Source organism: Colobus angolensis, unplaced genomic scaffold (genome assembly GCF_000951035.1).
Source record: "Colobus angolensis palliatus isolate OR3802 unplaced genomic scaffold, Cang.pa_1.0 Scaffold11, whole genome shotgun sequence".
Lineage (NCBI taxonomy): Eukaryota > Metazoa > Chordata > Mammalia > Primates > Cercopithecidae > Colobus > Colobus angolensis.
The window spans coordinates 15,153,611-15,180,100 of record NW_012112030.1 but is presented as its reverse complement, the minus strand read 5'-3'; the positions used below and the strand labels follow the sequence as shown (position 1 = coordinate 15,180,100).

At 36.0% G+C, this 26,490-nt stretch overlaps 1 protein-coding gene across 4 annotated transcripts in view; it reads right to left on the bottom strand.

Moving 5' to 3' along the window:
* Positions 1–26,490, bottom strand: part of PLEKHA5 (pleckstrin homology domain containing, family A member 5) — a 246,724-nt gene that overhangs the window by 113,575 nt on the left and 106,659 nt on the right. For all 4 annotated transcript variants that reach the window (XM_011954821.1, XM_011954831.1, XM_011954838.1 and 1 more), the window contains 3 exons: positions 5,437–5,520; positions 4,282–4,402; positions 1,919–2,023 (listed from right to left, as the gene is read on the bottom strand). In XM_011954821.1, coding sequence (XP_011810211.1) covers positions 1,919–2,023; positions 4,282–4,402; positions 5,437–5,520 — 310 coding nt within the window. The remainder of the gene's footprint in view (positions 1–1,918; positions 2,024–4,281; positions 4,403–5,436; positions 5,521–26,490) is intronic.

Sequence of the window (26,490 nt, the reverse complement as noted above, 5' to 3'; positions counted from 1 at the left end):
GTAAACAAAAATGTGTCACACACGTATTACAAAATAAACACTTTTTTTTTGGAGACAGGATCTTGCTGTGTCACCCAGGCTGGAGTGCAGTGGCATGATCATACCTCACTGCAAGCTCAAATCCTGGGCTCAAGCGATCCTTAAGTGATCCTCCCACCTCAGCCTCTGGTGTAGCTGGGGCTACAAGTGCGCACCACCACCACCACACCAGGTTAATCTTTGTTTTGTTTTTTTTTAAAGTAGAGATGAGGTCTCACTATGTTGCCCAGGCTGATCTTGAACTCCTGGGCTCAAGTGATTCTCCGGCCTTGGCCTCCCAAAGTGCTGGGATTACAGGCGTGAACCACTGTGTTTGGCCCAAAATAAACACTTGTTAGAGAAGCTACTTGGTAATACTTTTTGCAATGCTAAATTAACCAAGGGATCAAGAAATAAGAACAAGAGCTATTTTAAATAAGGAATGCCATTAGGCTATTAGGCTCAATTTTGCACTGAAATAGTTGATCATAATTTGGACTTATTAGAAAGGCTAGCTGGAAAATACGGAGAAAATTTTCTATTAGAAACTGGGCTGGGTGTGGTGGCTCAGGCCTGTAATCCCAGCACTTTGGGAGGCCAAGGTGGGTGGATCATTTGAGGAAAGGAATTCAAGGCCAGCCTGGCCAAGGTGGTGAAAACCTGTCTCTACTAAAAATATAAAAATTAGCTGGGCAGTAGTGGCACACTCCTGTAATCCCAGCTACTTGTGAAGCTGAGGCAGGAGAATTGCTTGAGCCTGGGAGGCGGAGGTTGTGGTGAGCTGAGATCACACTGCTGCCCTCCAGTCTGGACAGGCCATAGAGTGCGACCCTGTCTCAAAAAAAAAAAAAAAAAGAAAAGAAAAGAAAAAAAGGGGAAAAAAAATAAACTAAATGTGAAAAAACCTTTTAGCCTGGATAAGCTTAAATGTCAGATGGTTAAAATATAGTCAACCATCTTTAAATAAAAATTATGACTCTTAATAAATAAAAATCATTAGGTCACCTGAAAGCAATCAGCAATATTTAACAGAATAAATTGGCACCAATGAACTAATATTTAACTTGCTTTGTATCATCTGTACGTATGTATAATCAGAAAGAAAGAAACAAGCCTTGAAGATTGAGGATGTCACCTCAGTTATCTACCAGTCACTTATCACCCAGTTGCAAACTGGAAAGTAAATAGCCTCTATGTAATCGAAATGATGTCAAAATCCAAGGAGGTAATGTACATACATCTTTACTAATTCCAAAACTAATAAGGTTTCAAAAAAGCTTAGATAGCAAGTTCCTCAGTCAGTGCAACAATATAAATCCCAATTAATCAGGATGCCTGAGAGTAAACCCTGTATGAGCAAATTAAAAAGGAAAGAAAAAGTAAAGAAAACATAACCAAAAAACATAAGAGGAAGAAAGAATAGTCTCATATTACAGAATCAAAAATCTGAAAAAACTCACAGAAATCTGAAATAATTATAAAATCTCTGTATAAATAAAGGGGGGAAATACACAACTGTATATTTCTCTAACAACTTTTATATCAATAGAAAAATGAATAACACCCTTGTATTAATAGTTATTTCAATTTTGACTTTTAAAAATATTTGTCTAGATACTTTTATCATTTTCATAGAGCATATATTTAATTTTAAATCTAGAAACACCCACAACAAACACACAATCTCTGTTCTAAGTAATGTCCACTCCTTTTTCTGTCTTCACTGTTCCCTTGATATTTTTCAGGGGTAACAAGCAAAGTAACAAGCAAAGAACCTAGGTGGCTTCTCCATAGTTCCTTCTTAATTTTATGATTTTATAGAATTGTCTTCGGTACTTTCAGTTTAAAAGGTTCCTTCTAATTTTGTCTTTTTTTTCATATCAAATAAAAAAAAAAATACCTGTTTATAAAGCCAACCTCGTCTGACCACTGGTGCATTAGGATTCCTTTTAATTGAATTTGACCTCTTTCCAAAATTATGAACTTTTTTTGAAGCTCGTGAAGTCTAAATAGAAAAAGAGCAGGACAGAAAATGTGGTATTAATGCCTACAGATTTGAGCTTATTTTCCTCTTAAAATTTAATCTCTTTTCAGATTTTCCCAAGAACTGCGGGACTTAAACCTTTTCAGAAAAATTATTAAAATTCTACTTTTGCTGGGTTAGTTGTTTGAAGTGTAAGAATTCTGCACCAAAATTTTTTCCCCAGGATATCAAAAGTTTTACAATATTTCCTTTAAAATCAGGACAGGATATACAATTTTTAGAAACACAGAGTATGTGGCACTATTTTGTTGTATCTGCTATATAAAATGAATAGATCATGAGTAAAAACTGTTAACAAATCTTTAAGAATAAACCAAACTACAGAACTTTTCCCTTTATATCTTCATTTAATAGTGCAGGTTCAATTAAAGAAAGTTAACAGCACTCAGTCCGAGGAGAAATATACAGATATTAAATATAAACAAATATATCACATCAAGTCAAAACAAGATGGGAAGGATCTGCTTAATGTGATGTAGTGTTTTCTTTTTTATGGACAACTCTGAACTTAAACCAGACAGATGGGGTTTACTGGATTCTTCAAAGTATGCATAAAGATATACAATCTTTAAAAATACTGGTATGCTTACCATGAAGATTTACTTTGGCAGGAATTATAGTGGTGACCAACAAAAATGAAAACAATGAAGCTATAAAGTAACATAAAATTATCTCTCACTTTTCCACTTGTTTAGAATCTTTGGAAATCTAGCATACTTCATTAGAATTTTGTTTTGGGAAGCTTTTATTAGTATTTAAGAAAATTTTAAGGCCCGATACCAACAAAATTTTTCCTAAAGCATGTTTTCTAGATGGACTTTAATTTACTTTCAAACAGATAATTCTTAAAAACAGTATAAAACTCAAATGACATAAAAAGATACACAAAGATCAATCTACTTCTCACTCTCAGGCTCCAGCACCCAGCTAACCCCACTCGCAACTGTGGGGCAACCAGTATCACTGTATGTGTGTGTCTATCTATCTAAAATAACTTTTTTCATGATTGATGAATATTTTTCTGAAATGACCGCATATTTTAATATCCACTCTTCTGTTCCATTATTTCTTGAAGCTCACTATATAGACAGAATGCTTATTTACTCATACTGTTGTCAATGTGCTGTTATGAAACTTCTGACCTTTGGAAATCTGTACGTGAAAATGGTGTCTTTTTCTGGTTTTAATTAGTATTTTTCATATGATGGATGAAGCTGAGCATCTTTTTTCATATATTTAAGGGTAAATTCCATTTTCTTTTCTGAAAACTGATTTCATATAATTTGCCCATTTCCAAACTGGCTCGTAAGCCCTTTTCTTATTGATTCACAGTACTTCTTTAATTATAAGGAAATTATTCTTTAATTGTTACACGAATTGCAGATACTCTGCATGGATAATAATCACATGTGGTTGAATTTCTCATTATTTTATATTGCTACTTCTGGGTTTTATGTCGTATTTAGAAAGCCCATCTACATTCTGATCTTTGTTTTTTTTTAATCTTCCATTGTTTTTTTCTAGTGCTTTTATAGTTTTGTTTTTAACATTTCAACAACTGATCCATCTAGAAAATTTTTGGTGTAAAGTATGAGGAATAGATTCAACTTTCTTTCAAGACAATGACCTAGTGGCTCTCAATCCATTCATCAATTTCACCAGATTTTAATTGAAATATACTCATAAAGCATTATGCTCAGTTAGCCTGTCGGATATATGTTACTTAATAATCAGAAATTATTTATATTATTTGGAAATTTACATTCATTTATAATCTCCTAACAAAATTTTATTTCAAAAACCTTAACAGGCATTTAAATACTATTATTATAATTATCTATTTTCTTACAATAAACATAATTTACTATTACAATGGTTTTGCTGAAAAATGTTTTCTCAATCTAAGCATTCTTATAGTCAGATAATTTGATTTCTAGGCTATTACATTAATCATCACCTTTAAAACTTAAGAGTGTCCATTTTCTCTCACAAATATCATTATATTTCTAAAACTATTCCAAACTTGAAAACTTAAGTCACTGAATTACAATCTTATTACTTTATATTTCAGGCTGCAATTGCTTCTTCTATCAATCACCTCCAAATTCATGTAGTAATAAAAATGTAATGATTATTCTATAATTTTAAGTCCATTATGAGTAACGGTATGGATACTGTTTATTCCTTATCAATAATTAATATAAAGCAAAATAACTTACTCTGCCTACAGGGCTCATTGGATGCACTGCATAATCTGAAGTCACGTTATAGTTAGAAGCTTCATTTATCATACTTATAGGTCGTTCCTTCTTTTCTTCAGATGTCATGGTTGCAACAGTCCTGAAAATATATGTCAAAATGGTAGAACTTGCTGTGTATGTAACCCGCTTTACAATAACACTTCCCTATAGTTAACTATGTGAGTGTCCTACTTTTTCACAGTGCGTGGATCCTAGTTACTCTAGAATCAGGCCTTAATACTTATAACAACTTTAAATACAGCTAACACTTTTCCTAAGTCAAAAATACATTATTATCGTGTTTATTTATTATTATGTTTTAAGACAGGAGTCTCACTCTGTTGCTCAGGCTGGAGTGCAGTGGCACGGTCTTGGTTCACTGGAGAATCTGTCTCCCAGGTTCAAGTGATTTTCCTGCTTCAGACTCCTCAGTAGCTAGGACTACAGGCACGCACCACCATGTCTGGTTAATTTTTCTATTTTTTAAGTACAGTCAGGGTTTCACCATGTTGGCCAGGCTGGTCTCGAATGCCTGACCTCAAGTGATTTGCCCACCTTGGCCTTCCAAAGTGCTAGGATTACAGGCGTGAGCCACCGCACCCGGCCTATCATGTTTATTTTTAATAGGCATTATTGCAGATATTCTACTTGGTCATCCAACTGAAAAATTAAAAATGAATTATAAGATTATTCTAATTTAAAAAGCAATAACAATTTCAGTGACTAACTCTGTGAATAGCTCTATAGTATAATACATTCTTACACATATTTCATTTGACGCTTATAAAACTCTTGTGAAATAGTAATTATCACTATCTGATTTAAGGATGAGAAAACTGAGCTCAAATTACTTTAATAATCTAACCAAGTTTACATAGTTTCTCTATGCTTGCATCCCAGGCTCTTGAGCTTACTGTGTTTGAAGTACTATAAAAACAGCTTTGGAGATTACATTCCTCATGAAAAAATGTTTAAGTCAGGTTTCTATATGACACATCATGAACAGCTGGCATTGTTATTATACTTGACTACAAATGTCCAGATAAGAAAGCTGTTAAACTGAAATATAAATAACAGCAATTTCAATGCTAACCCAATTTTGAATACAGGCATTCCATGAAACTCTTTACTTACTGTTCATTCACTACAAAAATACAATTGTCCTGTGATGGCTGTCCTGTGACTGGATGTTTGCAGGTCACTTTCCTTTCATTGTGGCTGAAAAAAGAATAAAAGAAAAACAGAACGTGTAGGTATTTAAAATGCCCATTTATTTATTGTAACATTAAAGTTAGTCTACAAAGGAAATGAAATTCAAACTCCCAGCCTTTTTTTTGTATACTTGTTTTTGAGATGGAGTTTTATGCTTGTCGCCTAGGCTGGAGTGCAACGGCACGATCTCAGCTCACTACAACCTCTGCCTTCTGGGTTCAAGCGATTCTCCTGCCTCAGCCTCCCAAGTAGCTCGGATTACAGGCGCCCACCATGATGCCCAGGTAATTTTTTGTATTTTTAGTAGAGACAGGGTTTCACCATGTTGGTCAGGTTGGTATTGAACTCCTGACCTCAGGTGAGCCACCCGCCTCGGCCTCGCAAAGTGCTGGGATCACAGGCGTGAGACACAGGGCCTGGCCACCAGCCTTTTGAGATTCCTAAATATATCCTTCCTACTATCTATTGGGAGTGCCTATGTGTGAAAATGTTACTTATATTTTTACAAAACAGTTAAATGCATCCCTTCTCAGTCTGGTCTCAATCCTTTTTCATTATTTTATAAACAAAAGTAAGTTGTAGGCCAGGTGCCGTGGCTCATGCCTGTAATTCCAACACTTTGGAGCGCCAAGGAAGGTGGATCACTTGAGGTCAGGCATTCAAGACCAGCCTGACCAACATGGTGAAACCCCATCTCTACTAAAAACACAAAAATTAGCTGGGTGTGGTGGCATGTGCCTGTAGTCCCAACTACTCAGGAGGCTGAGGCAGGAGAATTGCTTGAACCTGGGTGATGGAGGTTGCAGCGAGCTGAGATTGTGCCATTGCACTCCAGTCTGGGCAACAGAGAAAGATTCTGTCTCCCCCCTACCCCCACCCCTCAAAAAAGTAAGTTGATTTGGCTGTTTGGCTCTTTACATTGCATTGTAAAATACAAAGATTACTGTATTTTATACTTCATAGGTGGGTCGTGAAAAATAAGTATGAGTGTCTACCTACCTCCACTGTTTTATGGTCCAACATGGGTGCATTAAAGAGTACTAATGCCAAATTCATAAATGGAAAGAAAACCTAACAGTGCTACTATATGGGCACCAGTACCTTAAAAAAATAGAAGGTTCTGAAACAGGAATACTTTACAGTGTTTCTGTTTTACAAAACAACCTTTATATAGATAATGTAACGAGATTAATTTTTCGACACTTGAGGAGGGTATGTTGTAGGAAAAAAATGAAATCTGAAGGAGAAGCAAAAATCTTAAGTAAATGAAATGTGGAAACAACAACAAAAACAAAGAAACATCTGTTATGTTTACTGAAAAAAATTGCTTTGAATTAAGTTATGACTATTTTTGGAGAATAAGATGTTTGCCTAAGAAACAGTATTCTTTCTAGGTTGAGTGATAAGGTCTTCAACTGTTCTTGAATGAAAGAAGGAAAAAAACCCCTATGTATTTAAGCCAAAAATATTAGATGCTCGAAATAATATGCAATATACATTGATACATTAAATAGTCTATAATAATTTTCATTAGGTCATATGCCATAAAGTAATCTGTAACAGAGACCTATCATTGACATTCCTGACATTAGAAAATTTACCTTGTAAGGTCTGTATTGAATATTAGTTTTTTTCTGTTAATCTTAAAATATTAGTACATATGCTCTGTATGGTGAGAAGTCTATAACCACAACCTGCAAACTTCCAGGTAAATTTCATATGCTTACGTTCTTTTTCCAAATCCTAATTTTCATATTTTTTTGAGTAACTCAATACCCTGAAACTTAATCCATTAAATAAAATTGAAACTGTATTAATATAAAGATATAGATAAAGTTTTTAAAAAATTCCGTATTGACTATTGTAAAAGTAGAATCATTAATGAAACACAGTGTTTCTATTATTCCTTAATTCAAGTGGTCTAAGAAACACATAGAGCCATCTGTTAATATTTAGAAAAATTTTAATAGATACAGCACTTGACACCCTGGGAGGTAGCTGGCTCACTGTTAGGTCCTGACCATTGTCCTTGGCACAACGGAGGAGTGACTGCTCAGGACCACAGAAAGGGAAGGGAAGGGAAGACAATGATTCTAGCCTTTTCTCAACTCTACCAAAGCTTGTCCCCTGTATTATTACAAATTGTATGTTTTCATCTTAGATCCGCCATTCTTTTCCGCACTTCACAAGTTGTTGTTGTTGTTGTTTTGATGGGCCTCAAAATCCAGATCAAGAGAATCATCAGTTCTGCTACAATGCTTGCTGGAACTGTTTCAACATGATTTGTATGTTAAAGGAACAATTTGAGCATAACACGACTTGGCACTTGCTTATGCATGATTTTATCTGTAAGAGACTCTAGATAGATGCAAAAAACTGTACCTGACAAAACCCAGCCACACAGGAATACACAAAATGTATATCTGCACACACCTCAAACATGTAGCAGCTACTTCAGTTCATTGCCTGTTTTATGAAACACACTTATCCACATCTGGTGATACATCTTTTTTTTCTTTTCTTTTGTTTTTTTAAACAAAGTTTTGCTCTGTTGTCCAGGCTGCAGTGAAGTGGCGCAATCTCAGATCACTGCAACCTACGCCTCCTGGGTTCAAACGATCCTCCTGCCTCAGCCTCCCAAGTTAGCTGGGATTACAAGCATGTGTCACTGTGCCTGGCTAATTTTTTCCAGTTTTAGTAGAGATGGGGTTTTGCCATGTTGGCCAGGCTAGTCCTGAACTCCTGGCCTCAAGTGATCCATCAGCCTTGGCTTCCCAAAGTGCTGGCATTACAGGTGTGAGCCACCGTGCCGAGCCTACAGCTTTCAACTCAATTTCAGATAACCTTCCCCCCAAAACTTCCCAATAATTCACGTGCTGAAACCCTTTCAACACCCAGTTACTTTCACAAGCAAACTGTGGGTCTTTTTCAAGGCCAAATGTCATATTTATTACACTACCATTTTTATTCGGTTCTTGTATGTGTCGCTAATGAAGTTTTGAGTGGTGTGCTCCTAAATCCATTTTCCCCCCAAGCCCTGTGTTTTTTTGTTTCCAGATTTTGCACGATGAAGTGATTTTTAGAGACACACATGCTATATTTTTGCAAAATATATTGCACTACTAAATTACAAACTACCGTATCACTATCCTATTAAAAACGCATTAGAATTTTAACAGACACTGAAACAACGTGTCATTTAAAAAAATTCTTCCCAGATATTTTATGCTTAATAAAAAAATAAAAGTTGAAAATAAAAAAAAGTATTTTAAAAAATTTGTATTTCTAGAAGAATCCTTATAAAAAGGATAAAATTCACATCTTTATTTTAGTTTATTATTATTATTTTTTTTGAGACGAGTTTCACTCTTGTTGCCCAGGCTTGAGTGCAATGGCGCGATCTCAGCTCACTTCAAGTTCTGCCTCCCAGGTTCAAGTGATTCTCTTGCCTCAGTCTCCCAAGTATTTGGGATTACAGGCATGCACCACCACGCCTGGCTAAAAAAATTTTGTAGTTTTAGTAGAGAGGGTTTCACCATGTTGGTCAGGCTGGTCTCAAACTCCTGTCCTCAGGTGATCCACCGGCCTTGGCCTCCCAAAGTGCTGGGATTATAGTTATGAGCCTCTGCGCCCAGCCAAATTCAGGTCTTGATATAAGACATACCTATGGTCACAGAACAAACTAATTCCCACCTTGTCTCTGTAGTCACTGTGGCCTAGTAGGAAGTCCAGACTTTTCTAAATACAATGCCAGTGTTTACCTACTCTTACCTCCAGACTTCCCTTGATGATGTTTTAATGTGTAGGTCTAGATAAGTGGTTCTCAATTGGGTGATTTTGCCTCCAGGGGAGCATTTGGCAATCCCTGGTAACATTTTGAATGTCACAACTGGGGAAATGTTACTGGTGTCTACTGCGTAGAGGCCAGGGTGCTGCTAAACATTTTATAATGCAGAGCAGAGCCCTCCATGTCCAAATAAACCTCCAGAAACACCAGCATTGCTGAGGGTGGGAAGCCCTGCATTAGGCTATCATAACCCTTAAAATAACTGACTCTACTGAATAAGAAAAGCAATATTTACTATTCGTGTGCCTGTATTTTTCTCAACACAACAGAGGTAGCAGAAAACACTGGTAGTTGAGAGCACAGTTTCTGAAATCAGACTACATAAGTTTGAATCTCAGCTCCTCCACCAAATAGCTAGGTGATCTTTTGCAACTTACTTTACCTCTCCGCGTCTCAACTGAATAAACGCAGCTATGTCACAGGTTATTCCTTCATTTAGTCAACATATACATATATATACACACAAATATTTTCATAAATATAACATCTATATAGACCTATATTTATATACGGTAGTCCTCCCTTATCTGTGGTTTTACTTTCTATGGTTTCAGTTACCCTGAGTCAACTGCCGTCCAAAAATATTAAATAGAAAATCCCAGAAATAAACAATTCTTAAGTTTTAAATTGTGAGCTGTTCTGAGCAGTGTGATGAAATCTCTCTCCATCCTGCTCTATCTCATCAATGACGTGAATCATCCCCTTGCCCAGTGTCTCTAAACTGTCAATGCTACCTGCCCCATTAGTTACTCAGTAGTTGGCCTGGTTCTCAGATTAACTGTTGAGGTACTGCAGTTTTTGTGTTCAAACAACCCTTATTTTACTTAATAATGACCCCTTCACACACACACCCAAAGTACAAGGTTTGTGATGCTGGCGTGCTGTTACACTTTTATTAGTTATTATAGTTAATCTTTTACTGTGCCTAATTTTTTAAAAAACAGAGATGGGGTCTTGCTAGGTTGCCCAGTCTGGCCTCAAACTCCTGGGCTCAAGCGATCTTCCTACTGTGGTTTCCCAAACTGCTGGGATTACAGGCGTGAGTCAGCATGGCTGGCCCACTGTGCCTAATTTATAAATTAAAATGTATCATAAAGCAGTGAGAAAAACATAAAAAAATCCTTGCCCTCATGGAACCTACTTTATAATGGAGATGTAGAAAACAATAAGCACTCGATAAATGTTATTTACAATTATTATGAACTGCAGGATGTTGAGTATATGTCATCATTATATTAGTATTTGGTCAATTATTTAAATTAAAAGTTTAACTTCGTGCCCACCCAAATACAGTCACATGTCACTTAACTATAGTAATACATTTTGTTTGTTTCATCATACTCAACCCCAACTATGGTGACACATTCTAAAACATATTAGGTGATTTTAGTTGTGTGAACATCATAAAGTGTATATACACAAACCTAGTTGGTACTGCCTACTATAAAAATAGAAAATATACTTATATATAAATCTAGGCTACATAGTATAGCTTATTGCCCCTAGGATAAAGATAGGTATGACATGTTACTGTATTGAATACTATAGGCCACTGCCATATAATGTTAAGTATTTGTGTATCTAAATATATCTAAACATAGAAAAGGTACATTCAAAAATATAGTATTATGCCTGTAATCCCAGCACTTTGGGAGGCCAACGAGGGTAGATCACTTGAGGCCGGGAGTTCGAGACCAGCCTGGCCAACATGGCGAAACCCCGTCTCTACTAAAAATACAGAAATTAGCCAGGCATAGTGGTGCACGCCTGTAATCCCAGCTACTCTGGTGGCTGCAGCATGAGAATCGCTTGACCTCAAGAGGCAGAGGCTGCAGTAAGCTGAGATAGCACTAATGCACTCAAGTCTGGGCAAAAAAGTATGGTATTAAAGATTGAACACTCTATCCCCCACGCCATAATGCAGTGATGTGAACACAGCTCTCTGCAGCCTCAACTTCCCAAGTTCATGCAATCCTCTTACCTCAGTCTCTCAAGTAGCTGGGACTACAGATGCACACCACCACACCCACCTAATTTTTAAAATAGCTACTTGGGAGGCTGAAGCAGGAGGAATGTTTGAGCCCAGGAGTTTGAGGCTGCAGTGAGCTATGACTGCCACTGCACTCCAGCGTGGGCAACAGAGCAAGACCTTGTCTCTCTCTCTCTTTTTTTTTTAAGTTAAATTTAAATTTAAATTTAATTTTTTTTTAAGGACTCCATTAATCTAGAGCGTTTAGGGCTAAAGAAAACAGGTCATATTTACAAGCTCAACTTGATGATTATGCTCTAAAGGTCAGTATAAAATGAATGAATGCCCCCACCGCCACTTTAAAAAGAAAAAAAAAGATACCAAGGAATTGATAAATAGCAACATAGTTTGCTTGTGCTTTGGCGTTACGTCTTTTTCCTATTTATTACCAGAGTTTTAATCATTTACTATAATCAGAAGAGTAAATGAAAGGCTTGATACTTTAAAGCTTCTATGAAACTATTATTTCACTTAATAATAATTTGGTTGTGAAGGATTTTAAGACGACTAAATCGGTGTGCATATAAAATGGTATATATATTTCCATCAAATTGTATAACACTAAAATGACATGTCTACTGGAGATAAAATAGAAATTCATTAGTCTAACTAATTCCTTTTCCAATCTTCTGTATTTTATAAACCAAATAATGAATTATGTAGGTAACTACTGGAACACCTGGGCTATGCTGAACTTTTAAGCAGACATCTTAGTTCTGAGCTTTCTGGAAGCTTAGATAAAAAGAGAAAGCTAAAGCACACAGCTCCTATGAACTAGTGATGGAAGGAAGAGCAATTTACCAGGTTTAAATCAACTTTAAGTGACAGGTTTCTTTTATATAAATAACTAAAACTGTATGACAGCACTCTGAAAATGGGGGAAGCTGGTGTCTGTCTCCCTTTCCAGAGTAATTAAAGGAAGATACTTTTCGTAGAGTCTACACTGCTATGGTTTTCCCTCCTCAGGAGACATATAAAGGAGGATGCCAATGGCATTCCTTAAAAAACATCATAACAATGCACACATTCTCTCATGAAAATAAACACATAAAGTGCACACTTCAATATAAACCCCAATTAAAATATGCTATTAGAAAAAAAACTTGTTTGTTAATATGATGTTTCAAATTTCCAGTTAAAATAATAAAAGTCCATAAAAGTGAGGGGACTATTTCATTCTTAATGGAGAATTACTTCAAATTATACAAGGAAAGAAACTATTCAATGCAATTAAGTACTAACTGACAAAAGAAATTTGGTATTAAAATTCCTGTCATCTAATAAGACCAAAACCATGCAGAACTTCATTGAATGCAAACATCTTTTATCTGATACCTACAGGTAAAATACCCTTATTAGAAGTTATTTAAAAATCAGAATTTGATTTATATAGAAATGAATCTAGTACTAAATGTACTAAATTTTTTTTTTTTTTTTGGTCTCGCTTTGTTGCCTAGCTGGAGTGCAGTGGTGTGATAGTGGCTAACTGCAACATCCGCCTCCCGGGTTCAAGCAGTTCCCTGCCTCAGCTTCCTGAGTAGCTGGGATTACAGGCGCCCACCACTACGCCTGGCTAATTTTTGTAGTAGAGACGGGGTTTCACCATCATGGTCAGGCTGGTCTCGAACTCCTGACCTTGTGATCCACCTGGCTCAGCCTCCCAAAGTGCTGAGATTACAGGTGTGAGCCACCGTGCCCAGCCTTAAATGTACTAGATGTAAACATTTAAAAATTCCAGTAATGCTACATATATATAACAAAGCAGTAGGCCGGGCATGGTGGCTCACGAGGTCAAGAGTTTGAGACCATCATAGCTAACACAGTGAAACCCCGTCCCCACTAAAAATACAAAAAATTAGCCGGGCGTGGTGGCGGGTGCCCGTAGTCCCAGCTACTCGGGAGGCTGAGGCAGGAGAATGGTGTGAACCCGGGAGGTGGAGCTTGTAGTGAGCCGAGATTGTGCCACGCACGCCAGCCTGGGCAACAGAGTGAGACTTCGTCTCAGAAAAAAAAAAGCAGTAAATGATATATATTTTTTAAATCACGTAAGGAAAGGAACTATTCCTGATTTTAAAATAATACTTATGATTTCAAAGAGATGATGACTCAGGATTGCTTAATACTGCAGCACTGCCATCTTTATTGGGTTGCCCTATGCTTTTTAGTTAGGCAACCTCACAAGCCCCAGCTGGCTGCTGTATCACAAAGCAATACTCTGAACCACAAAGCCTAGAGTTAAAAAGAAGGTTTTGGGTTTTTTTGTTTTTTGTTTTTTCTTTTTTGACAAAGTCTCACTCTTGTTCCCCAGGTGGGAGTACAATGGCACGATCTCGACTCACTGCAACCTCCCCCTCCCGGGTTCAAGCAATTTACCTGCCTCAGCCTCCTGAGTAGCTGGGATTACAGGCACCTGCCAACACGCCCGGCTAATTTTTGTATTTTTAGTTTGAGTTTGACATCTGACCTTACTGTCCTCCTTGGGGTTTCACCATGTTGGCCAGGCTGGTCTTGAACTCCTGACCTCAGATGATTTGCCCGCTAAGTTTCCCAAAATCTCCCTGGCCATCTTTCTCAAGAATCTCACTAGTCAGAGATATGAGATTCCATGTCCAAGTCAACCAATGGCAAAATAAGTGGGACTACTATGGTGAGCGAGCTAACTCCAGTCAAGATGCACAACTTTGTCTGTGGCCCACCTAGAGGAAACTGAATAAAATGAGGTTATATTATAATAGCAAGGAAAAAGAGGAAGGAAGAGGCTATTGGCTAAGAAATATTCTGTTTTCTTACACAAAGCAACTTATATATGGTCCAAAGAAAATATGTGCGCTAGTATATTCAAAAGTAGATTTCTGTGTTTTATATGGTAAAAGAGGAAAATGGTTTTACTAATTTCTTGCATTGGGAAGGTAAAAGGGTGATTTAACCTGAACTTCAGACCTTTAGAGATTTTGTTTCTACCTTCAGTAATATGTTTTAATGTTTTGGCTACACACTGACTACCTGTCATAATGCAGTTCTTCCTTGTGGGAGCATGTGTTTTTGGTGGGTTTTTTTTTTTTTTTTTTAATCTCTATTTCATGGGTAACTTCAGTGACAAAGCAGTTAAAATCCACTCTGCTTTTTAATCCAAAATCCACTCTGCTTTTTAAAAAGAATATTGAAATTGCTATTAACATATTGCCAATAACAGCCAATACTATTCTTCTGAGTGATACATTACAGTCAGGCAAAGCAAGCTGTATTATGCAGTGTTTCATATGTGTAACCATGGTAACATCATTGAAAATGTATCTACTGTGCAAAATGAGTAATATGTATTTTAGAATCCCACAGAAGAGATTTCAGTTGTTTCTTGCTAAACTAAGATGTCAACCCATTTATATGATTTGCTCTGAATCATGTATTTCCCTTACGGGAAAGAGAAAAATATTTAATTTAGTTTAAGAAAAACAGAACAGCATATTGGTTTGGCAGCTGCCATTTGGCAATTCTTCTGCCGATCCTGGCAACAAAAGCCAGTATCATGACTTGGACTTTTATAAAGGCCCAACCCACAAAAGCTGCCACATGTCCACAATAATGTTAGACTTGAGTGGGGCAGAAGAGGTGTGGAAACTATGGAAGTTATTGTATTCCTCTATGAAGAAAACTATGCAGCAAAATCTCAGATGTGTGCTTTTAACTTGTGTTTTCAGTATCCTTCTAGTGAAACCAAGAAGAGTACTATAATTTTTAACTATGATTTACTACATTCTCAAGTTGGCCTTAGTTTCATTACTCTATAAAAACAATTATACTCTCCAGCTTATCTTAAAATTGAAGAGCTTTCATCAATAGAAATCATACAGTGTCTTGTAATTTTGCAACTCAAACAATCAAATCTTAATTAGGTTTAAAAAACATGTTTGTAGCAGCCATTTAGTTATTAAATCAATTCAGCCTATGCTAGTTAAGTAATTTAAAAATTATTATTAAATATAAAATTTCTTAATGTTTTACATAGCTAACTATTTTAATTTATTTTCATTGTAATAAAAAGGAGAAAAATGTCCTGTTGAAATCTGGCTGCTACAAAGACTGTTTCTGCAACTTATTTTTAAACTGAAAATATGCTGGCACAGAAAATTGTGCCTACAATTAAAGGCAATGTTTTAAGAACAAAAGAAAAACATTAAAAGTGCTCTGCCTTTCTTGAAACTGAATTTTTGCGTCTTGGTTATGTGAAGAAATAACCACTGAGTTAGCAATCTCAAAGATTGTAATTTTTTTTGTGGGGTAAAACATGAAAAGTACATATTTCCTTTCCCCACATTTAGTTCTAAATGCCATTTGCCTTTAACTTAGAACTAACTGCTTCCAGACATCCTGCTCAAACCTCAATGTTTCATTTACCCACCATCTACAAATTCTCCTTAAGGTCTTAACCCTTTATTTTCTATTCTTTCTCCTCTCATCATTTAGAAAATGGGTAACTTCCAATTTGTTGGGGGAAAAGAAGGGATTAATCAGGTGTGAAAACTTCACTCATCCTCACCTCCAGCAATAAATAGTATGATCACCACCATAACAGCTACCACTTAAGCATTTCACTCAGTGCTACTCACATATTCAGCTGTCATACAATGGCCTTGACAATCCTCACAGAGCCCATTTGAGGTAGGTGTTATTATTTGCAGTTTATGAATACATAAACTGAGGCTCATAGCATTTAGAAAGTTGCCAGAAGTCATACTCCAAATAGGAGTGCCTCCAAGGCTTGAGCTGCTCTCCTTTTCAGATCCCAACCTTTCAACAGCTGCCCCTTTCTCCAACTCTTACACAGCCAGTGAGACTTCTCAGTTCTGTCTTTCATCTTCTGTTCAACGACACTAGAACAGAATAAAGCCATACTTTCCTCAGAGGCCCTTTCCTTCTTCCACTGACAGCAGATGTGCCATGCACATGCTGCCTCCCTCACTGCTCCTCTTCCCTCCTCCTCTCATCTCACTGCCTACCATCACCCCAGGATCATTTCTATCTGAAGCACAGCAATGAAACCTTTCCCAATTCCGATTTAATTTTAAACCCAATGCCTCTCATCCTTGGAAGTTTCACAATCATTTTCTACTCTTAGCTGTTCAGACAAAATTACCACCAAAACAGATTTAGAAATGTTACTTCACATTTCTACCACTACCAGTATCAAAGAATTTAAATACAAATAATAACAACTGTAAAGCATGTGTTGCACCCAACAGGAACTAAAAATCTTGCTTGACTTAGAGGAGATGACTTAAACCCCAGTGAGAAAATATGAGTATGATGTAACACTGTAAGTACAAAGCTAAAACCATTATTACAGACACTAAGAACATTTAGGGGAAAAAAATTAAATGTTCAAAACATAAAAGGCTCACATATCAACTCCCCTGTTTTAGAATTTGGTTTTTCACTGATAATTTCGAAGTTATCTTTCTTAAAAGCTCTCTTGAATAAAACCAGCATACACATTAAGAATCTACAAAATGGGCTGGGTGTGGTGGCTCATGCCTGTAATTCTAGCATTTTGGGAGGCCGAGGCAGGCGGATCACCTGAGGTCAGAAGTTCGAGACCACTCTGGTCAAAATGGTGAACCCTTGTGTCTACTAAAAATACAAAAATTTGCCAGGTACAGTGGCGCACACCTGTAGTCCTAGCTACTAGGGAGGCTGAGGCATGCATATTGCTTGAACCCGGGATGCAGAGGCTGCAGTGAGCTGAGATCGTGCCACTTGACTCCAGCCTGGATGACAGACTGAGAGTCTGTCTCAAAAAAGAAAACACACACACACAAAACAAAACAAAACAAAAATCACCAGAATTTACAAAATGAACACCTTTTAATGAGTTTAAAGCAATTTTGAAAGTAATGTAAGAATGATGCTAGTTAAAAACAAAATGTACCTATCACATCCATCCCAAGTATCATGGCACAGTTACATTTTACATCACTTGATAAATTAAAAGCAAAAGTGCTTAACATAATTTAGATAATTCTTTCACCTGTAAGTCATTTGAGTGACTGTGAACTTAACCATTTAGAAAATGGGTAGATTAACTAGTACTATATGGTTAAAACAGAAATACGATTCTTAAAATGTACACACTAATTTGCCAAAGTAATTTTCTGCCAAGTATTCTAGAATTAAGTGATACTGACTGCTAATAACATCTCAGCCACTGTGCTGGCACATATGGTTCCAAGACTCTCTTTTTTAAAAAAAATTATATTTATTTTTACAATTTATTTTTCTTTCCTTTTTTTTTTCTTTAGACAGAGTCTCACTCTATTTCCCAGGCAGGCTGGATTACAGTGGTGTGATTTCGGGCTCACTGCAACCTCTAACTCCCGGGTTCAAGTGATTCTCCTGCCTCAGCCTCCCAAGTAGATGGGATTACAGGCACCACCACCATGTCCAGTGAATTTGTGTATTTTTAGTAGAGACGGGTTTTATCATGTTGTCTAGGCTTGAACTCCTAGCCTCAAGTGATCGCCTGCCTTGGCTTCCCAAAGTGCTGGGATTACAGGCATGAGTCATCGCACCCAGCTATTTTTACAATTTATTTTTCAACTGAAAAATTAAGACAGTATGTATTTATCATGTACAACATAAGACTCTCTTAACAGCATCCCAATCCACCTTATTGTAACAAGACTCTTCACTATTGAGTTTATCCTCCAAGTTGAGCTTCAACTTCTTTCTGTAGAATAGGAATCAAAACCAAAAAACCAAACCAAACTAACCATAAGCAGCACAATAAAACCCATATCCCTTTAAAAGGATAAAGTATCTGGTTATATACCAAGGCATATTAGCTGGATCTAATAGAGCCCTCACCATAGAATAGCTGAACTTGAATGTGTTAGTCGAATCAGATTTCTTAGAAACAAGTAAATTATGTCACTTCCTTGCTTTAAATAACAGTGGGCTCTCTGCATCATCTTTAATGTGAAGTATAATGGCTTGCATACAATTATAATTTAATGAATAAGGAACACTGATAATGTGATCCAAGGTTAAAGTTTACTGTTGAATGACACATGGAAAAAGCACTTATAATAAAGCCACATAACAGAATAAAAATGCTCACAGGTATATTTTAGTGGGTTAAAAGAATACTTACTCAAAAAGTTGCAGAGTCACTTGCATAAAAATATTGTCACAAAAGTCTTACTGACTTTTAAAACTGGGCAGAACCCCAAGTCAGAAACATTTCAATAATCAGAAATATTCTCGTCATTTAAAAGCAATAATACGGCATTCAAAAATATACATAGCCTGTAATCCCAGCACTTTGGGAAGCCGAAGTGAGAGGACTGCTTGAGGCCAGGAGTTTGAGGCTAGCCTGGGCAATAAAGAAAGGCCCTGTCTCTACAATAATAATAATAATAATAAAATAAAATAATAATAATATTAAAACCTAGCCAGGTGAGGCGCTGCATCCTTGTAGTCCCAATTGCTCAGGAAGCTGAGGTGGGAGGATCCCTTAAGCTTAGGAGTTCAAGGCTGCAGTGAACCATGATGGTGCCATTATGCTCCAGCCTAGGCCACAGAGACAACCCTGTCTTAAAAAAAAAATCTCCCTAATGAATGCTAATTTGTAATATTTTATTGTTACATGCGTTAAATAGAAGTTTATTATACCATTGGGAAGGAAGCAAAAGGCAAATGAGTAAAAGTTTAAGAATCTACTCTTTTGTGTGTGGTCACACTCCACTTTAGAAAGTTAACCAAATTATACCCTATACATAAATTACCACACAATTTAAAGAGATCCAATTATTTTTACTGTAGATAAAACACATTCTTTCCAATAGAGTCAAATTGACAGAGGAACAGTTCAATTTAAATAGGAAAAAAATTGCTAATCACTTATTCTTTATCGTGCAATATTCATTTTCATATGCTGCATGAGCTTGATCTAAACCATTTCTTCAAGAATAAAAAAGTAGCTGACTCATAAGTCAAATGATATTCCTATGATACAAAAAGATTTTGTAAAAAACGGTCGGCTTTCTTTCAAAATAGCTATCTCGTAGCATAACAAATACCTTTATTCATTCTATATGTGGTAGGCACTGGTGACACAGCCTTAGTAATATTATAAATACAAATAAATAAACATGAAGAGTCACATAACCATAAACAAAATACAAAGGGGAAACTGATTAGGGATTAATCTTGCTTAGAAAGGAAAAGAGCAGAGAGGGCATTATGGAAGTGGCTACCATTTGAATTGAGCCTGGTGGAATCAGCGGGATTAGTCAGATGTGGCTGGAGTTCAGTGCAGATTGACACTGGCTAGGGCACAAAGAAATGTGGTTGAAAATCTAGGCTTTAACTAACAATATGTTTATGTATATAAAATGCATTATATAAGTTTGAAACAATGTATTTGTTCCCCTACTAGGTTTTCTTTTACTTCAATTCCAAAATAATATATTTTTTAAAACCCTGAAAAAGCCCAAATAGTAATACACTTCATGTGATGCACACAGCACTTAATTTAGGTTCAGTTTAGTCAATAAATCATTATCCTCAAGCACTGAGAAATTTCTCACTTGCAGATGAGGCACGAGTGGGACAGAAATCCAACCCAGAATAGCAGGGTAAGTAGCCCAATTCCTATAGCAGTGACATTGTGAGCAGAATGGGCAATAACTAGAGACATGGGGGGAAATCCACTGGCCACTGCAGGACACTGTGATGGCAATATTTCACTCTGGAGACATTTCCTTCCAGCAGAGTACAACGCAGGGCATGCTATCAATAGGCTAGTTAACTGGCAGGTTTTGATCACCAGAGTGAAGATGGAGTCTCTACAATGCAAAGATCAAGATATCCACCTCAGGTACTTAACTTGCTTTGCCAATTCATTTTCTTCTTGTTGAAATATTTAGTAAGCACCCCATATATACAAGGTTTTGTACTGTCTACCACGAGGAAACAAAAACACAGTTTAAGACTATAAGGGCCTTAAGACCAATACTATGCCATCTGAGTTACTAGGCTAAATTTCAAACAAAGAAGAGTAGCACAATTATACGTTTTCAAGCAGTCTATAGTATTGGTGGAAAGCGTTCCTCAAAGCATACCTTACCCATTGGAAAACCGACAAGTGCTCTGTTTTACTGCTTTATTCTCAAGAAACACTTTCAGGTTAATTTCAAGTTATCCCCACAGCTCTGCTCATTGCCCTCTTCTTTTACTGTTTTTTTTTTTTTTTTTTTTTTTGCCAGATTTAATTTCCTGTTCATACAAAAAAAAGTTGAAATAGTTTCTCCTCACTTGAACTTTCGCAGCAACCCATGACCTATGATGTCATAATGTCTCAAAAACATCTTTGTTTAAAATGTATACTGAATATTCCAATTCATCATCACCACAGTAACTTACTGATTAAGTTTAAAATACAGACTTAAAGCCATGTTAAAACATTTTCAGTGGATTTAAGATAAATTTTTAAAAAGAATAGAAATATTCCTCTGTATACTTAAACTGGGTAGAATCTTAGTTGGAATCTGAAAATTGGGCAACTTAAGGAAAAAATTGTGGATCTTAAATTAAGACTTTCAAGTCAAACAGAGCAAACTTGAAGCCCTACTTCTACATTTCTATGCTTCTAAATATAGATGTATAATATACTGGGAGTCGTAATATGAAGCTGTTATTGTTAATTCCTAAAACTTGTTATTCCTTTCACATTCACATATAAAAAGCTGATTTAGATCACTTCAATACCTAACTATATTATTCACAAAAAATATGTACAGCAAGTCATTCTTCAACTGCTTCAGAAAACTGAAGTGAAAATATTTAACATATTTAGTAAGAATTTCCATATCATGTTTTCCTCATCTAGACTTGAAAACTAGAGTAGCAAACACACAAAAAACTACAGTAGCACAATTATAAGAAAAAAACTATTCTTTTTTTATTCTTAAGAAAAAACTTTGTTTGGAAATTCTTCTAAAAGACCTTGAAATCACAAGGCTGCTGCTGAAAATGCAAGAAAACAATTATGCCAGAAATGGCAAAGTGTAAGACTTTACAGGCTTTAGTTTGTACAATATAAATAGAATGAAATTACAATGGTATCATTCATCCATATGAAACAGGGAAAAAGAATTTATAAGCAAAATAGTTGTGTCTAAAAACAAAATAAAAAACTTACCCAGCATAACCTACTTCTTAAACTAATGCTTTTAAAACAGCAAACATCAATTTACATAGTACAATTCAAAGAAACATGAATTGATATTATTAATAAATCTTGCCTGGCCTCTACAATTAACAGTAGAACTCTAAATTTCTTTAAAAATTAAGAAATGTCTTTAAATGCTAAATAAAATACTATCTGTAATATATAATCTCCTGCCATTATATTGCTCTTAAATTTTAAGTCGGTAAAGATTCCTATCTTGAATTGTATCACTGAAATGGCCCAAATAATTGAAGAATTAAAGAAATAGCAGCTTCTATTAATAAGTTTAGACTAGTATTGATATACCTTAAAAAAACATTATATAATGTATAGTGTTAGTACCTCCTCAGGAACATCTGAGGAATTATTGATCTAATTCTCTTTGGAGGTCTAGGGGCAAATCAAGCATCTTCTCTGAGTAAGTTAAAAATAAGGTATAATAAGATTTTAAATACAAATCTTTAGGTTTTAAAGCAATTTGTGACTACTATGTATTCATGTAGTCTAAAGTTAAAGAGAGACGAAGACGAAGATATTTCCAATGCTCAGATCTTAAAATGTTCAAGCATTTGAAAACCTAATGAATATATTTATATTTCTACAACGATATAATATTTATAGTATATAAATCCTTTGCACTAGACATTGTGCTGGCACTAGAGCTACAAAGACTATTTGCCATAGGATCATTAACAGAGGAAAAGGACTACTGTTCAATTAGCCATTAGCTACTGATTATTAATACATAAAAGTAACAAGAATTACTCACCAGGCTTCACCAAAATCAATTCTTAAAAGGATATTCAATTACAGGCAAAAAGGACACTAGAGTAAAAATAAGACTCAACTCCTTTGTCTTTGAGCTGTTCTCAATGAGCACTATGGGGATGAAGCACTGAGGAAATACATTGTGGTTGTGAGGCTGGCCTGCCACTCTGGAAGTCTGACACCAGACTGACGTCACACTCAAACATGTCATTGCAGCCGCAAATTAAGGCAGCTCCTCCAGGAAGAATCTGTTGTGATTATGCATGCCTTCCAGCCATAAGAGTAAAATATGATTTCAATTCCCTTAAAATTGGCATATAGCATAGGATAAAACACCAAGATATATGGTTGCAAATAGTTATTGAAGAAAGCATTTACTGAGTATTAAAATAAACTTAGCTCTAAATAAATGGATACTTCTTGTTAAACTATAAGCACACCAACTAAAATGACTCTAAAAAACAGTTTTTACTGTTCTTTCCAAGATAATACATATTTGTTTCAAAAATGCAAGCAATAAAAGGTATATAAAAGGCTAAAACTGCCTGGAATTCCACCACCCAGAAATGATGATGATGGTTGCTCAGTTTTATCGATCACTTACTATGTTAAGCATTTTACAAATTCATGTGAGCCTCACAACCCAACAAGATAGATTCTATAATAGTGATCTCCATTTTACTGAAGTAACTAAGGCACAAAGTAGTTAAGTAATTTGCCCACAATCACAATGCTAGTAAGTTATTAAACAGGATTCAACCCCAGGTAGAGTGCCTGCGCTGCCCAGACATTTGATTACCAAGGTATACTAACTAGTAGAAAAGATAAGAGTTGTTAACATTTTGGTGAACATCATTTCAAACCAGAGTTTGTAACATAAACAGGTATTTATTTAACAGAAGGAAATAGAACTATACATGTTGTTTTGCAACATGCTTTCTTTCACTCGATAATATGCTGTGGACAGGTCTCCATGTCAGCAATTACATTCCTAACTTTCCTTTTGTGATGACTGCTCAGATATCTTTGTGCTTTTCTGTGTTTAGCTATGTAGGATAATTCTCAGAAGTGGGATGGATAGGTCACAACATGTGCATGTTTTCAACATTTACACACACTATCCTCCAAAAAGGGGTAACAATGTATATTTGCACCTCAGTGCATTAAATTTCTCCTTTCCCTACATCTCAGCTCATACTGAATACTGACAATTATTTTTCTTCTTTGCAAGAAAGTCATCACACTGTTTTAATTGTGTGTATGTTTCAATTTAAAGTGAGGTTAAACCTTTCTTCATATGCCTATTCACACAGAAGGCAGTACGGCTTAAAGGTCAAAAGCACATCAGCTATGAAGTCAGATGACCCCAGTTCAAGCCCAGTTCCTTTTCTCAACAGTTTTCTGACCACAGGCAGGTTACTTAGCCTCCCCATGACTCCATTTCCTTTCAGAAAATAAACAATAATGTAATCCTCATGAGATTTTTCTGATTATTGTATGAGAAAAACCATGTCAAGCAATTCGAACAGTGCTTACCACATAATAAACGTTTCATTAAATGTTGACTGACATTTAGTGGCTGACTGTATTTCTTCTACAGTTCCTGCCCTGTACCCAAAATGGGGATTTTTAACAGTGTGTGGGCAAACCGTTTTACAAAACATATTGTACGTACCTTGTTAGAATGCTACTGACATAAAAATTTTTAGATACCTCAATCTGAGTTGTCTTACAACTAAATCTAACACGCAACATAACTGGTGCTAAAACAAATTCCTTTCACATGAAACTGCTGTAACAAAAATTAAAAATAGCATCTCAAGTTGAGAAAACAAAATTGTTTCATCATGTAATTTGAAATATAGATAAGCAAGCCAACACAGTTTGCTATAACCAGAAGGGTTTGCATATGTTTTAGAGAAGTAGTGATTCATGATCTTTCTCATTTTTTTCAGTGAAGGCTTTGTTAGTTTCAAATATGTTCAAGTTTAAGCTCCTCATACAATAGAAGAAAACAAATCCATTCTCAGAAACATGAAAAAGAAGTCAATGAAACAACTTTTCCACAGTTCTAAAAGCCAAGGACAGCCCCTTTAAAAACCCAATCAGAAAAACTAAAAGATAATAAAAAAACATAAGCTATAACCTATAAACATTGTATGAAGATTAAAATATCGTAATATTACTATCCTTACCCCCAAATCAGTTTGATCTTCTATTATATAATAAAGCCTTCACTGTTCTCTCATCAGACAGCTGTAACAAAACACCTCTAAAAACTTACTAAGAAGGAATTTTGTATTATCCTGACAGAGCTGGTTTAGGTGTATTCACTGTTGTATATGCTATAAAATCACCCCATTTGAAGGCAGACATTTTTGTAATAAAATTGCAGCATGATGTCTGCATAATCTACACAGTGGCATGGTGGTTCTGCATATGGCTGCCAGGAGAAAAACAATACATCGAATCAGCAGGGATGTGTCAAGAGACTCTGGAAGCTTATGAGGGATACTAAGAAGCATCAGGTCAACCAAGTGTTTGGTTTATGAAGTTACCAGCACCCTGCACAGCTTCTCTAGAACCTGTGAGGGTCAGGCCCTTTTATACAGTCTCGGTTTACAGAAGGACTACCACAAGGAAAACACAGTTGTGAAGGGGGGAATAAGATAAGGTCCCTGCTCTCAAGGCCCTAAGAGCCTGAAGTGACAGTTTAATAAGAAGGAGAAAGAGCTGTAAACAGATCATTATAACACAACCTCATTTGTAGAGCACAGAGGAGGAAATGGCTAAATGCCTGGGGGAATCTGGAAAAGGCTTAACAAACTGACAGCCGACCTGACTGTTTGAAGAGGCGATTTCAGTTACAGGTAGCAGCAGCTATAAAAGCGCTAATCTAAGATGTAATCTAAATTTTACATTTAAAAAGAATGCCCGGTTAAAGAGAAACTATTCATTCAAGAAAAAAAATAGGTTACAAATAGGGCAATTCTCACAAGTTCCTTGTAAACTTCTGCCCAGTTTTCCCCAAATGTCACTGACAACAAGCTTAGCTTTCTCAATTCTGCCCAAACCACATTTTAGGAAAAGAAGCTTAGGAGGACTGTGGATCAATGCTCCACTACTTCGTGGGAGCTAATAACGTCTTTAAATCAAGGGGAATGCTAAATCTCAATTAATCCTTATTCTCTTTTCACGTTATCTCTATACTATAGGTCAGGAACAATGCTTCATTAAAAAGCCACAGAAAAAAATCCAGTGAGGGCCTCCAAAGTATTCTCCACCAAATAACATGTTTCAGCACATTCCTCAGCAATATTTGTGATAATGACTAAATATCTAATTGTGATATTTATAATTTTTCAGCCCTTATGTAACTCTACTTCTCAGTGCCATTTAAAACCTTGATCACTTTCTTCTTCCAAGTGCCAGCCTTGACCTTGACTTAAGCTAGTTTCCCAGCATTCACTCTAGTAAACAGGCTTCTTGTTCAAACAACTAAATCCAGCATGCGGTGTTCTGAATACCATAAATTGGTACCAATTTACTCATCACACATATTCAAAGTAGTTCTTTTAACGGGTAAGAAACAGATCTCCTACCAATCTCTTTTCCATACAGTAAGTAATAGTGCTGTACAACACGATGCATGCAAATGTTTCTTCACCAGTTGACTACTGATTTTTATTGCCTAGGTAATTTAATACAAGTTGTTCAGATCAGAAAAATACTAGTACAATGAGAAGAGGACAACTGCATATTACATCCCAAGTTTAAACAGAGGCAAAAATTAAGAATAATGATAATCTCCTTTCACCCTTTTCCCCAAATTTCCAAATTCATTTATTTTGGTATAGCACATACCATTTGTTCACGACTTAAAAAAAGAAAAACCAAAGTAACACTAATTACAAAAGTAAATTTTAAAATAATTTGAAAATATGGTGTCTTTCTCTCTTTCATTTCCTCATTATCGTCTGCTAGAAGTTGGTAATCAGGTAAGGAGTAAATCAGCTTACAGAAATTAAACCTTTACACCTAATGATTACCTGAGGTAGGCTTCAAATATCCCATGAACTTACAGCACAGGTAACCACTATATAA